Raw genomic sequence first — 15,844 nt, 5'->3', positions numbered from 1 at the left:
ATTGTCGATGCAGTCCGTCGTGCAAATCCGATCAGACAATCTCCACGTGATACATCTTGCATAATGCTAATGCTGGCGGTACTGTTACTTTCAAGCCTCATAACTCGAAATGTACTTAACGAAAAAATACTTCGAAAAACTTACTCCGTTGCAATAGTGACGCAAAAACCTATTTTTCTAAAACTAGAAAACATTGTTAATTGTGTGAACGCAAATTTGAATCAATTAAACATAATGGCGAGTAGCGCCAATAATTGTGTTAAATATCTTATTAACAAAATTCTAATAAATCTACCAATCAAGGGTTACATCGAGAGCGATATTGTAAAAATATCAATGTCAATTACAATCACTAAATATCCTATCTATCTTAATTTCTATTCGTCTAACTCATAAGTTACAACTGCTTTAGCACCATGAGCTTAAACAATCTTATCAAACGCAAGTGTAATCGTGTGTACAGTGCACTACTGTATCTCATCACCGAGACTCGTCTCAATCAAAGCGCCAATCTTAGATCTTTAGACAAAATTTTGGATCATCACCTAGAAAGTCAACGAACAGTGTGTTCTTATTTAGATTCTTAATTAGATCCTTACCCTTTCTTTCTCTCTCTTGTAAAAATTCAATTAAAACAGGAATCACATAGGCGGGTTCGAAATTAATCATCCCTCACATCCTCCTGCTTTCCTCTTATAAATATTCTATTCCCTGCTACTTCCACTCGAACGTGATTCGAGCGAGCCTACCAGCTCTTCGAATCTTGTTTCGAATTTCTTTCTTGAATGTGATTCGAGCGAGCCTACCAGCGCTTCGAATCTTGTTTCAATTATTCTACTTGAGCGTTATTCAAGCGAGCCTACGAGCTCTCTGAATCTTGCTTCTAACTTCTGTCCTTCCCTCTTTTACTTATTCGCTCCCTCCTTTCTCCCTTTTTTTCCGTCTCCAAATAATACTGAATAACTCTGAATTTTGTGACATGAAAATTTTAGTGAATAACCCTAAACAAAAAAAAGTTAATCAGACGACTGCTCGCCGAAAGAACCGACTCCCCTCCACTTAAAATCGTGTCGGGCTGCGCATTGGTCGCGAAATAAACAAAATCATCGCTTGCAAAAACTAGCCGAAAGGAACGACAGCACACTATTAGATAAAAATAATATCAGTAGTATTAGTACAAACGATAACCCCTACCAATCTCCTCCTAATTATTCTCCCATCTCTCTCTCCCCACCGTCTACGTTTCGAAATCCTAACTCGAAAATTCTCCAACAGACCTTAAATAATTATACTAAATAAAAATAAAAATGTTTTTATTTGTATTTTTTGTCCAGCTTTCTAAATTGTAAATTAATACTAAACATGAATTATAACTCAATAACAATCCTTTTAATTTATATTTTTATTCAGTTCAAAAGTTTTTATTCAGCTCAAACACTGTAAAAACGTGAAATTATGTATTTTGTTTATTTAATATAAAATTAAATATTTTTATGTCGTAAATGCATTTGTCCATTTAATTCAATAAGATCTCAAGTCACTTTCATTCCTTAAAGATCGCACACGGTTTCGTCCCAGGTATTGAGATCGCTATCTCTGACAAAAAGGGAACCATCGAATTAACGATATTTCCGCAAAACGGAGTAAAATCAACTTCCCGTTTCTAGAAACAAACAAACGGTTCGGCTCACAGAGTCAGATCCTTTAAATTCTGACTTGCAAGTTATACACTGTAGTTACGGTCCGACCGCCCTTTTACTGGTAGGACGTAACACGGTAAATGGGAAATTTTTCCGATATCTTGCATAAATCTATCTATATCACACCCAGGCCCAGAAAAGATTTCAAAACTACGTTTTAATCACGTACAAACTCTCAGATTAGATATAAGAATACGAATACCGTCCTGAAAGTACGGGTCCTGAGAGATAACACCAACGCGATAATCTTTGTAAAAGATACACAATCTCAAGTCTTTAGATTTTTTCTAAACCGTCTGAAAGTATAAATCGGCTAGTTCTGGCTGGAAAAATAGCATTTTTAAATTTTCCACGCAACGTTCAACACGAGTCGTGTTTCTTTGCGTCTTGAAGTCGCGCGAGATTATTTGAGAGCATAAAAATGGGTGAAGATTTGAGAAAAACCATCGAGACATGCTTACTGCTGTCCCGTAGTTTGTGCGGGCTCGAAACGCGTAAATATTTATCGTCGTTATCCGACAGTGATGAATGAAACTTTGAAGTTTTTGCAAAATTTGCGAAGACGTGCTCTAGCGCAGTGCTCGCTGTGTTATTTCGGTTGGGATATTTTGCTTCCTATCGTCGCCTTTTAATCTACGCTGGTGAAATTGTCGAAATGAGACGTATTTTCAGTGATGCTGAAGAGGAGGATGTGAGTGGGCATATAGCTTTTCTGCTGCTTTATCGTCGATCGGTTTTGGAAGCGTTTGAAAATGGTAAGTTTCTATTCCAATTTTTATTATATATATATATATAATTTTCAAAAATTAAAAGCAAAATTTTTTGAGGAATAGAACAACAGAACATGGCGCCTCGCAGGATCGCGAGGGTGACAGGAGTGCGGCGTATTACTGGCGCCAGTGACATCATTTGTTTTGACGCCCCACACCTGCCATATACTAACAATTAAAAATTTTAGCTGTACATCATGCAATTATAATATTATAGTCTTATATTTTAAACAGCAAGTACGTATTTTAATAATTATGACAAATATATTAGTAGAAAATATTGAAAAATTCCAATACTTCTATTATAATTTTTAAAAATTCTTTACATTTATTTTATGTAAAAAAAATTTTATAAATTAACATAATTAAAATAAGAGATTATATCAAGATTTATATCAATGCTATCTTTTATTTTTACAACTGCTATTTTAACCAATAAATGTCTGTAATTTTGAAATAATACCGATCAATTAATTTAATAGTTGTAAAATTTGACAATCATTTATTCCATCTGTAACTTATAAATTAATAAAACTTATAATTTGATTTCATATAATCAAATTTTAGATATAAGTCATTATTGCATCTTTCAATGCTGTATCTTGAACAAAGCTTTTCAAAGTTTTAAATCATAAATAAATATGTATATAAAATTGTATTCGCTATGTTCTGTTATCTTTTTCTGGCGATTCTGTTTTGCGCAAGACAATGTAAGACATTGTTGGAAAATTATGCGGTGTGCAGCGATCTAGTGCACATACTTTGTCTCAGAGAACTGGCGAGGGTATGCGCATAAATCCGATCGCCTTATGGTATTTTCGGCCGCTAAGAAACAGAGAGGTGACAGCAACGTGGTATAAGGTGGATGTTAGACGCGGGATGCACGTCTGACAAACGACTTGCCAGATCCAGACGACACCATCCTTCCGTCGCATTTACACGAGAGAAATACCCAAGCGATCCATACTGTTAATGGGTACCGCGAAACCGGCACGTTTCTGCCTTGCCGCTTCTATTCGTGGCAGTTTCTTGCGAGAAGGAAAACGCCGGAAATCAAGCGCCGCAATTCAGACACAGAGTAAACATAGTGAATAGTGACCAGTTGAGGAGTCTTATTAAATAATTCAGCTTGTATTCTATATAGCGTACGCTATATCTGGGATATTCTAGTTTGATATCTAAGACCTTAAATTTTACGTTATTGCATAAGAGTAATTATATTATATTTGCAATTACGCCTTTTAAATCTATCGACTTTAATAATTTTGTAATAATAGTTAATTTGAAATGTGCCGTATTTTTAAATGAATAAGAAAGAATAAAAATGCGTTGTGCAGCATTAGATTATGATGAAACCTACTGGACCTGTCACAGTTTATATCTAAATGACTTAAGAATACATACTATCCAACAAATTACTGTCCGAGAACTTTATTTAGCAATTGATAACGCAGAAGATTCTCTCGTTGTATTGCTCGCAAAGATAATGAGAGAATAACTCGCAAGAATTGCAGAGACGCAATTTTACGATAAGTGTCTCGTTATTTACGGGTGAGCGTAAAGATAAAATCACGCAAAGAAATCCCCGTGGCGGGGGAGAAAAATAATACGCTTGTACGTGGTGCAAAAGAATTATAGCAACGCTACGAGCGTGCTGTTTTTACATAGATAGCGGGATAACTCACAGTAATTCGGATAAGGCGAAAATCGTCCTGGCAATTTCGATCTTCCTAGGAAAATTGAATGGCTAATCGGAAATTCAGAAAGTTCTCTCATGGAGATTACGGCGATTTCATACATTCCCGCGATCCTTTGATACAAAGTTATGATTTCAGATTCTGTGAAATTTGCAGGTAAAATTTCGCGCAACTTCTCGCGATTTCACGTCCCTTCTTTCAGTAGCATTCCCGGAGGAGTCCTTTACAGGTTAAATGTCAAATTTATTCGATGGCATTTCACTCACACGGTTATAATCGAATAATGATGAAATTAAAATCTAAATTGTGACCATAGTTGAAAATATTCGAGTCATATTAATCGAATGATCACGAATAATCCTATTATTTATTTCACCCAATTCCAATAACAAATGTTCACATCAATTTTCATTAAAATGTGAAATTATTATTAGTATATTAAATTATTTTTAGAATATTAAAATATTTTTAAAATTCTTCAAACCACTTTCTAGCCTTAGCGATATATTCAAAAGTCACGTCGCTATGCATATACTTCGATTCGCTTGTTTAACCGGCAGTTGAAGACTTAGGAGCTAAATTAACTCTCTGAAGTTTACAGTAAATAAATGATCTTTCAGTACCGGCTGAACTACAAGATAAACTCTCTCCCTTACACAACGATCTTCGCGCAAGCGGCGGGTTTTAAGGCGACATGGGAACTACCTACCACCGGCAGACCACGGAACATCCGGTCCGTCACTGACATCCATAAGTGCACCGAGCTCATGTACGAAAGGTAATAAATACTGTAATAGTCGCGCTGCATAATGCAAGGGTGGTGTCGATCGCGAGGAAGCGGAAAAGTCCGCGGCAAAGTGCCGGTGTCGAATGCGGTCGGCAGGGACAGCAGGGGGTGGGCGAAGTTGGTTGGGAGCTTAAAATGAGAGTGGATTTCTGGCTGGCTGACCTAAGATTCTTGCCACCCAGTAGGATCGGAGAGCCAATGGTGCAATGCCGTCGGTACGTCGACTTCTGCAGTAATTTTTGACTGCAGCTTTTAGGCGCAAAAAAAATTGACTTACGTATTCAGATGTTTAATACGATTTTTTGATATATGGCATATCAATAAGCTGTACAATGATTTTCAAACAATAATTAAAATAATTAACTGTCTTTGTAGTAAAAATTTTGTAATAATTTTCGTCCAAATTTAAATTTTATATTTCAGTTAAGCTTGTAATTGATTCATTAAATTGTCATCATTATTACTTCACTTGATATTATTGAGATACTTGATTGCTGATCTTACTTGAGAAATATTTTGCATTTATTTTAGTATTATAATTATTTTTATCAAACATGATTTATTTATAATTAGAATGAGCACTCTCATTTTATCTTGATAGCGCATATTTTGTCACGTGGTATTTAATAAACTGATCAATTGCGATAAATGTTTCAGTCATGGCTTCAATGGTCGTTCTTGCGTGCTAAAGAATATCTGTCAAGCGTTACAATATGCGGAGCGACAGGACGGCATTATAGGAAAGATATTGAAGCTGCTCGCAGGGTGAGTGCCGGAACAATAATGTCAATTACATGGCCGGTGTGTTAATCGCCGTTGTTGTTTTCAGGTCGTATATTAATAATAGTACTTGGCATGAAGATCCATTGTTCTGTGAGCATCATACCAGGAATTGCCCTTTACAATTAATCGGGTTTAATGGTTTTCTAGAGAGCTAATATTGATAAATATGTATTACACATATATGGAATTTGGTTATATATATATATGAATTTTGTTAAATTTTTATCACATATCAAAAATATATAATAAGTTAGAAAATAATTATTTGTTTGCCGTAAATACAGTGATATATTATTACAATTATTTTTGTAAAAATAATGTTATAAATATTACCAAACCATATTTTACGTATATAAATTGATAAGAAAACAAAATTATTTTCAACATTATTGTAATTAATAACAATGTTGTAAATAGTACGTGTTAAAACAAAGCAATATCATTCGAAAAGCGAATGAAGAAATTACAGTTATGTTTAAACGCAATATGAAATACCATGTGTGAACAGTCGGCGGAATCAGAGATCTTTATAATAAATTCCATATTTCATATCAAAATAAGTACGGACGTTGCAAAAACGTTTGAAGACCTACCTCATTCCTACGTAATTGTTCTTATGGTTATCACCAGACGACATTATGAAAAATGACAGCGGTTGAAACATTTGTCATGTTACAAAGCCGCATTCGAATTATTCCGCGAGGCATGGCAAGCAGTAAAATATGGTGGTACGTTAGCCGACTAAATGTAGTAAAAATATACGTTTAACTAAAGACTGGAAGGAAGAGGATGCACGTATTACAAAAAAAGAACGAAAGGATATTTCTACTGGGTGTTATATACGGCTCTCAGCGCCATTAATTTGTCTTCGTAATGGCCACCGCGGAAAAAAATATTTGTCGTTTTCGTGCATTATTCTTGTCCCTCCCGTTTTTCTCCTTTCTCTCTTTCTCACACCCCTCGTCTCCGCTTGTCACATCCCGCGACAGGACGATTATAATTGCTGCTCGCGAGCCGCGCTGGTCCGGTTCCAACGAAAAGCATTAATTTGGACTATCGTGCGACTACCTGGCAATTAAAAAGTGTTCCACTTTGTGTTCGCCATTTGCCAACGCAAACACATATTATTCAGAAGTCAAAACTGTAATTCCTGTCGCTAGCTTACAATTATGCTAATGACTGAAAGGGCATAGTGTCTGGGTGATGTGATAATTTTATATAAATTATTTTAAAGAACAATAAAGTTTTTAAAAATATCCACATTTTTTATTAAAGCAATATTTTATTTTTATTACCAATCCATTTCTTAAATACCTGCTTTTGATTATTTGAGATAAAGATTTAATATAAAGACCTTAATTAACGTCTTAATTGTAACATGTAGTTGACATCAATATTTTTATACCCCATCTAATTTTGTATAAAATGTTTTGTTTGTATTTGTGTTTCTTGTACGACTTCCATGAAGCTGTATGACAAAGAGATCTATGTTTTTTTTTCTTGTAGATACGTATTTTTAATTGCTGTGCATTGTCGTGCCACGGTAGGTCCCGTGACGCGGTCCATTTCGTTACAAATGAATGCAGCATCGTAATAAACTGCTTTATTAGCACGTAAATGAATTCACGATGTAATTATTTCGAGTTTCGCTTGCGACAGAGATTGCGTTCAAACAAAAATGTCAATGTTAGTGTCCGAGGTTTCAATTTATCGAAGATACAAATCGTTAACTTCGTACTCTAGATTATCAGAAATTTAAGCAGCTAGAAATATTTTTATTTTTTCCCAATAGTTATTTTTGAATAAACACTAAATAGAGGTGAATAATAGAAAGACTTAGCACTTTTATTACTCGGAGATTCTTAGTGGATCTCGTTTGATTCTTCTGGATATCACCTACGTACAAGAGACGGAGTATTAGAGGAAACAGTAACTTTCTGAATTGACCCAAATTTATTTGTTTCGCAACAACAACTAGTGAAGACTAATGCAAAAGTCGCAGAAGCAAATAGCATTCATTGTCAAAACAAAAATGTTGCAAAAATTCTATATAGTTCTGCTAAGAAAACACAAACAGAGAAATTGGAAAATGTTTTTATCGCTCGTTAAGACGTCAATAAGGGAAGTGATGAAGAAATTTCTTTCCCACATGATCCACAATGAATCATTTGCCGCGATTGTGGCAACTTCCATTATGTACATTGCAAATACGTTTCCATCTATCCCCTACGGGCACGCCCCGTTTGCGTTCACTAGCGAGACCCAACGGCCCGTGTAAAATCAATCTGCGATTGCTCCGATGAACGAGTGATAATCGCGAAATGGCACGCGATGGCAGTTTAAATGCGCCTCGATGCATCCTCTTAAAGTGCGCCCTCGTTTCTATGCGCGATCCCAGCGGACAGTCATCGCCCGTCCTCGGCCAGGACTGTCACATTCCGGGACAGAACTGGTTATAATTGCATCCGGCGGCCCCGGCGGGCCGCGCGTTAACGAAAAGCATTAATGTAGAATGCTCTGTGGTTTTCTTGTCAGAAAACTGGCCACGCGCGCAACTCCCGTATGCAATTAACGAACGCTCGTACCAGCGCTATGCGCTCCTGCCGCAACGAGGGCATAAGAGTCGTGTCGAGGAAAAAAAATGGCATGTTAGCTTGGCTTTGTCAGGCTTGATTCAAGCAAGCAAGTAATATTACGTCCGCGATGCGACACAGGAACTGGGGTGTTGGAAGAACAAAAAGATTCGACCGCAGTAAATGTATGCGAGAGGTTTGCTGATAGCGGCAGTTTGCCGGAGATAATAAAAGGTTGATGAAAGGGCATGACGATGAAATAAACTGGAAAATCTCAAATGGAATTAAATAACGATTTCTCTCCACACTCGCGGCGCTTATTTATTCTGATATTTCACATATTTATGATGATATTCCAGTTTGTACGCGTAAATAATATGTAACTGGAGAAAAACAACACGCGCCAAGATAAACTATATAAATTGTTAAAAAAAGAATTAATCATGTATTTGTTGGAGGAAATTTTTGATACGGAAATAAAATATGAATTATACAAATATAAATACAAATAAAATTAGATTCATTTTTTAATCCATTGATAACCTGCGCGATCACGTTAAAACTTATTGTTACGAAAGATTCAATCTATTCTTGACAAATTTTCTTATCCTTAGTGCTTCCTCCCTGCTCTCCCCTTTTTTCTCTTCCTTATTTGTTTTTTCCCCTCTCTCAATTTTTCCTCCTTCCTTTCGTTTTCCATTTCCTTGTTGGTTTGTTACATTAGCTCCACCGCTCTCTGTTATGTGCCGCAACATTTATTCCTCAAAAACTTATCTTTATTACTCCAGATATATAAAATTTTCTTTTATATTTTAATATCTTCCGCAGCCTAAACAAGTGATCAATCTATAAACTAATAAACATAGAATAGTCGAATCTCCGTTTCTACGCATAATGTTTCCTGCAATAAAAACCTGAACCTTCCGATATTAAGATATATCTCGAGCTCTTGGAAGAAAGATCCAGCTCATGACCTCAATCTTCTCATTCACAGCTCTGACGAGCAAGACCTATTAGCAATAATAGAGACTTTCACAAAAGTAGAGTGTTTGATAATGTACATACCAATGTCTATGTATGTACATGTAATAAGGTTTAAATTTATTTTCTGAATTAATAAAAATTAATAGCATACTATCAATTGTGTTTGATTCTTACTCTTATCATTTATTACATTTGTAATTATCTTTTAGATGGTGTTACTTCAAGATAATATTTTTTGTAAGAAAAAGATTTACGATTATGCAAGGGGTTCTTCAATTCTAGCATCTCATCTTGCCAGAAGACTTCTTGACGGTGTGTTTAAGCGCGAAGCTCTTGCGAAAAGTACTTTTACTAGTCAATCAGCAAGAACTCAAGGTTGAGAACGTCAACAAGAAAACGTAGGATGTCTTGATAATACAGCAAAACATGCGATTTTAGGTAAATCTAATCTATAGTTTTTATTATAGTTTTATAATAAATTTGTCACTTTAACATCTCTCACTAGCCTTACAACTTTCTTCCGTTACACATATATCAATGCTTATCTTTCTGTCTCAAACTCTGTTATTACAAGTTTTTGATTTTTACATTGGTCAAGTTTTTACTGTTGGTGCATTGAGGTAAATTTTCTTTTTATTATTTATTATTTTTAATTTTTTCTGTTTTCGACATATCTCTGGTAGAAATTGCCAGTTTAACGCTAAGACAGAAGGTATGGGCCTCACTTGTTGCCAAGACGTAGCCTATCTAAAAAAATTTAGAAGAGCTGTAGTATGGCCCAGAATGATATTTAGTCTGACGCTATGTTTAATCAGTAGCGTTCACCAGTTTTTGCTGCCAGGAAAAAAAAAGTTTGGGCCTTACTTGTTTACCAAATCATAGCCTATCTAAGAAAATTAGAAGGGTTTAGGTATGGCCCAGAGTTTTGTCTGGCGCTATGTTTTATATGTTCACATAGTGTCCGCTAGTCTTTCCTCTCAAACTGTTTCTGACAGAGATACTATTATAGAGTCTTGTATATAACTATATTTATTGCCGCTACGTTTTATAAAAATTTATTCACTTCTTCTTCCAAATATGAATAGCGGTATGAAATTGCTAGCGGGTAGATTAACCGCACAAAAATATCGGAAAATTATTCAATTCAAACGGAATTTAAAAGCTATGAATAGATTAAGTGCAACAAATAATTTTAATACACAATTTTCATCTAATGCGGAGAATAATCAAAATAATATTGGTGAAGGTGAATGCTATAGTGAAAAAGACAGTTCGACCGAGTATAATAAATACCACAAAGAAAGTTTTAGAACCGAAAACGGAAGAGAGACTGTAATTGGCCTTCATAATACACTTGATGAGCCATGATAAATTTAGTAAGGATCCGTTTAGAACAAACACGGTCTAACAATAAGTGGCAGCCTAGATAGTGCCAATCCACAGTCCCAGTCGTCCCAGTATTGCTGTAGCGCTGGTACAGCCATTTATGACGATTTCGTGTGTGGCCTCGACTAATTCGCCAGTATCAAGCCCGAGTTGGTGACTGACGAGCTAGTCGGGACCATAATAAGGCCTAGAGTGAATTTCTACCAGGGTTATTATTATTATGTATTATTATTATCGTTCTGGTTTCTGTTTATTGTTGCAATAATAATGGCAAAAACATGTGCCGAAATGTCTGTAACGTTACTTATCGATTAATATATTTTATTGGACAAATAGATCTAGCTCTGGCTTTTGTATACCTTTTTCTATAATTTTATTTTAATTGATTCAACATATGTTGCACCGCAACAAATTAAATATTCAAATTACTAATTAACAGAGTATTCAAATAATCTTTGAGAACTTTAAAAAGGTAGATTAGGTTAATTATTGATTTTCTGTCCACTTTCTTAATTGCGAGCACAATTTGCGGAGTTGTAGGGATTTCCGCGGTGGTTTCGTATTTTACTTCAGAGTAAAAGTTTCCACTGATGTTCGAAACGTTCGTGCAACGCTCGACTGATAAACACACCATAAATCGAGATAAAACTTTACACAATTCTTGCTAAATTATTACTTACAAAGGAAAATACGCAAATTTTTAGTAATTTAGCCGAAAAATTAACGAACAAGGCATACAATTTCAATTGAAGCTTTGCAATTTGCAGTCAAATCTTTATATGCAAACTGTTGCAAAAAAAGATGAAAAAATATTTAAATTGCTTCCGGATGGATAATATCAAAATTTAAAGTATTTCGATTTAAAGATGACATCAATGTTTGCTGTATACATTTGCAAAACGATATTTAACAGCATGAAATATGCAAAATCGCAGGTTTAAAACTGCTTGAGAGATGACACTGTCATATATATTACGCCTTTTCACCACAGGGATTCATATAGATACGGAAGCTATTGCAGAAATATTATCTGATGTATAAAAAGATAAGAGTTTTGCTTACCTAAATGTGCGCATTGCTATAACTTGTCAGCATAAAACAGTCTTAAAGTTTACTGTCATTTTGTAAGCACGTTCAGAGAAAAAAAGAGCATAGCGCGAAGGAATGGGGACCAATAAACTTTATCGTGGACAACGCTGCTACAGAATAACCGAGATTTCTTTTAAAAACCAAAAAAACAAAACGTTGTTGCAACTTATTTCACTTACTTCGCTCACATATTAGTTATTTATTGTGCATTTAATAAATGAAATCCGTAAATGATATTTTAGAGAAAAAGTTTCAAGCTTTAAAATGCTTTTCTTTAAATTAATAATTTTTCGCGGAGTTATACTGCTTTAAAAATTGCCTTTTTTAAGCAATTTTTCTTGATTCCTTAATTGTTGTGAGTAGTGTATATGTATGTTAATTCAGTGCACACACACTCTGATTTTAGAATACTTAGTAAATGCTTTTCACACATTTTTGCAACGATATTTACGCTCGTTATAAATTTCTCTCTCTTGTTAAGAAGCGAGCTATAAACAGAAAAGTATGCTGCGGAAATCGCACACCATCGGGGCAGTAATAACAGGAAGAGTAACGTTTCCGTCTCACGAAACCATGTTTAAACGGTGTAAGAATAAATAACACACCATACAAATAACAGGCCCTCGTTCTATTTGGCCAAGGAATCATCAGGATGCAAACACGAGCCATTAAATCGCGTTAGAACACCCAATGGCCACTGTTAACCGTTAGCGGAAATTGCCTGCCAAATCCTTGTACTCAACGTCCACTGGTCACGGTCGTTAGTACAACGACGACTCCCTGCGACGAACTGTTTGTCCAATCTCATCTACATTTATGTCACGTGCTCTCAGTTTTACCGTTTCGTGATTTTTATTACTAATTTGCACAATACGAAAACTTGGCTTAACTGCTTGAGAATTGTTTTTTCTTTCTCCTTTTTTTTAATACCGCAATTTTCGTAAGTTTATAACAGAATTTGAATAATAGAATTTGTCTTGAATTTTGGATACAAGACAGTTTCGTTTTTCTGTGACTATAAAGATAATCTTGTTTCTAGCAGATGTCGTATCATATAATCCAAGAAAATGTTAGCAGTTCGCATGAAAAATATGCCAGATATCGGCTTTCTTTTTTTGTGGGATATTTAAATTGGTTGATTCTTTGTACCGGCTCGATAATCGTTCACGAGAACACAACAGGGATTGACGGTGCGCCCAGAATCTTATCGCGACCCAAGAGGTACTTGATTTTTCCGCAGGGTAGTAATTTGCAGGTAAATTTATTAAAATAATGCTTTAAAAAAAGTTATTTTTAACATTTATACTTTTTGTCGTAACTTGCATATAAGCTAGTATTCCAATATGACATATTGAAATAATTCCTACAAATTGTAAATGAGATTTTCGGGAATGTTTTACTATCTACAATTTAGGATGTTCGTTAGTGGAGCTGTTTTAAGCAAAATTGCATTACAGCACTGTAGAAAATCAAGCTGTCGCATAAATTCGGCCAAGTGTTTCGCAGACGTTTTGTATACTTTTGCTGGCAGACAAAATTTTATCGCCCCGAAAATTTTCGGTATACGAATAAAGTAGAAAAGCAAAGTGCCTCCGCTCGAGATGCTTCCTGCAGTCTGTGAAATTTACGTAGAAAACTGAGTTTGCGCGTGGATGTTCCGTGTATTTTCCAGTTAGTGTATTGTCTGACTATCGGAGCGTACGGCCGAGAAGGTGATTCGGTGGTGGGACTGACAGCTGCCTTAGCCTGGGAACTTCCGAATAAGGTCGACTCAAAGATATCGAATTTACTTCACCGTAGAAGCCGAAGCGTCGTATATCCGAAAATGGAGGCTTTCTTGCAATCGTGAGTGTCGTGCCATTATTTTGCATTTTTAGCTGGCTTTTCCAATCTTTCAGCATGCATTTGGATTGACGAAAAAAAAAGTATTCACGGCTGTATATGTCCGAAACAATTTGGAGCATTCGAAAAATTTAGTTTAGTTCGTCACATTTCGTACGAAAATCTTGAAATACAAACAGTTGTATTGTCTTTAACTATCAAATGACTATAGATCGATTGTAAAAAATCAAAATCAAGATAAAAAATTTGTATATTAAAGCAAAACCGATAAATTTATCTTATAAATACGATTAAACTTTATTCGCAAAAACAAATTTCGGCAGAGTTTAGTAATATCTTCATTTTCAATGCTCTACTCGGCTTAGAACACGCGGCTGTACGCATCAAAAGACGTAGTTACTTTTAACTATGATTGTAACGGGATAATTTCAAGCGTAATTGTTTTCGCTTAAGCTGAGCTGTCGTTAAAGTTTATGCCGTAGAACGCTTTTAAATTAAACTTTATCGACAGCACCGGTCTCGACGGTAGATCCTGCGTGATGAAAGCACTTTGCGAAGCAGGCCAACGAGATCGTTCTCAAGTAGGCATAGGATCCTTCATTCAGGAACTCCTCCATGTGATTTTTACGTAAGTGTGACCGCGCAATTTTATCAAAAATATTACATTTATCTTTCAAAAATTAGAAAAGAAACAACTTTGATTAATTAAGAAATAAAAGATAATTTCTGAAATACCAAATAAAATGTTAAGTTAGGTTCAGAGAATATTATTCAGCAATGTGCAATTCTGTCTGTAGATTGCCAAAGGACGGTACTAAATTCGAACGATCGGAGGAACGCGACTACGATCGCGCGTATGAAATGGACGGAAACTGCGAACAGCAATATCCTGCGTGTCGATACTCTATTTACGACATAGACTTTTGAAACTGCAGCGCCGACCGACTTCTCATTGCGTCGTCCAGAAAACGCCGCAAACTACGGACTGCAGGCATGCATACGTGTCCATGACGTCGGCTACGTTACAAATCTGATGGGAATCTTGCTGCGAAGCTTTAGCGAAGTTTTTCTGGCAACTGGCCCGTTTCGCGGCGATTTTTATGCCTGACATTACGTGTGGCTTCGCGTGTTATTCCGCAACAAATTGGACTGACGGCTAAAAATAATTAACCAATTATTGTTGATTTATTGTCATTTCAAACTTTTATTAAAACACCATTTTTTAATTGAAATATTACTTTTAAAAAAAAAATAAGTTTGCAATATGTGTTAATCAAGCAACATCTAAACTTACAGACGTCTATTATTCTAATTACGCATGTAAAATTTTTACTTAAAATTTTAATTTGACATATTATTAAGCATACATCGTTAAGATTATTATTTTGCTTGCGCTGCATTAGTCACTGAATTAATATATAACATATAATCCAATATAAAGCAGATTATATATTATATATGTAATAAAAGATAATAATTTGTTCGTTTCCCTTAATGTCGCGTTCTAATAATATTTCATATAAATATTGTATTTGCAATCAATTTGGACCAAAATACTTCGGTATTATCATGCAGTTTTTGATAACAAGATAAAAATATATGTTGAAGGACTGGCGACGATAAATGATTATTTAACATCAACGACGATTCCGGGGGTTAAATTCAGAAAGTTTCGCACGAGGCTCTCGCGCTATGAATATTCTATATCGGTCATTACATTACTTCCGCAACGTGTAATTCATTTTGGCGCGGTTTCGAATAATTTCACGACGTTTTGCATTAATAAAACGGTCGCCAGGCTCTCGTCGATTTATGGTTCATTTCTGTAGAGTGCTCCGACGGAACATCCCGATTAGTTCCCTTTTTTCAATGGGGAATAAAATATGCCAAATACATCTCCGCGTTTGTAACAAACGTCTAATCGATATTCACTTGCTGTGAAACATTCGGCACACATTTTACATGGCATGCTGACCGCTCGCATTTCATCTGTCGGTATTTATCATTTGCAAACATGACAAATCAGTGGAAAATATAAACATCTACTTGTATTTAATTAATAATTTTACTGCATAATTATATGTTGACTATTAGCTCAATAGCAAGCAATCAAGAATGACTTGCCGTTATAATTTCATCAATAAGGGAAAACTATCTAATATAATTACTCCGCGCTTGTTACACCGTGTAAAATTCCTGCATAAAGATTACATTTCATCTTTATTGTCATAAA

The 15,844-nt window shown here is 35.3% G+C and overlaps 2 protein-coding genes across 4 annotated transcripts; both read left to right on the top strand.

The window, feature by feature from the left end:
- Window positions 1-1,967: 1,967 nt before the first annotated feature.
- Window positions 1,968-7,035, top strand: LOC105677957 (uncharacterized). Of its 3 annotated transcripts, XM_067348070.1 has the most exons (4): window positions 1,968-2,455; window positions 4,788-4,945; window positions 5,612-5,719; window positions 5,784-7,035. In XM_067348070.1, the coding sequence occupies exons 1-4, from the start codon at window positions 2,453-2,455 to the stop codon at window positions 5,890-5,892; spliced, it is 378 nt and encodes a 125-aa protein (XP_067204171.1). In that variant the 5' UTR covers window positions 1,968-2,452; the 3' UTR covers window positions 5,893-7,035. The 3 variants fall into 3 exon arrangements, 2 of the variants coding, with proteins under 2 accessions (XP_067204171.1, XP_012232297.2); XM_012376874.2 differs by lacking the exon at window positions 1,968-2,455 and having other exon boundaries at window positions 3,139-4,945; XR_010888150.1 differs by lacking the exons at window positions 4,788-4,945; window positions 5,612-5,719; window positions 5,784-7,035 and adding an exon at window positions 2,534-2,971.
- A 5,774-nt stretch (window positions 7,036-12,809) lies between these two features.
- LOC105677939 (uncharacterized) lies at window positions 12,810-15,757 on the top strand. The gene is made up of 4 exons (XM_012376855.2): window positions 12,810-13,024; window positions 13,442-13,614; window positions 14,123-14,239; window positions 14,409-15,757. Exons 1-4 carry the CDS (start codon window positions 12,812-12,814, stop codon window positions 14,536-14,538), a joined length of 633 nt encoding a protein of 210 aa, XP_012232278.1. The 5' UTR covers window positions 12,810-12,811; the 3' UTR covers window positions 14,539-15,757.
- The last annotated feature ends 87 nt before the right edge of the window (window positions 15,758-15,844 follow it).

This window comes from Linepithema humile, chromosome 1, assembly GCF_040581485.1.
Source record: "Linepithema humile isolate Giens D197 chromosome 1, Lhum_UNIL_v1.0, whole genome shotgun sequence".
Lineage (NCBI taxonomy): Eukaryota > Metazoa > Arthropoda > Insecta > Hymenoptera > Formicidae > Linepithema > Linepithema humile.
Note: the sequence above shows the minus strand (reverse complement) of the source record. Positions and strands in the feature narration are given on the sequence as shown.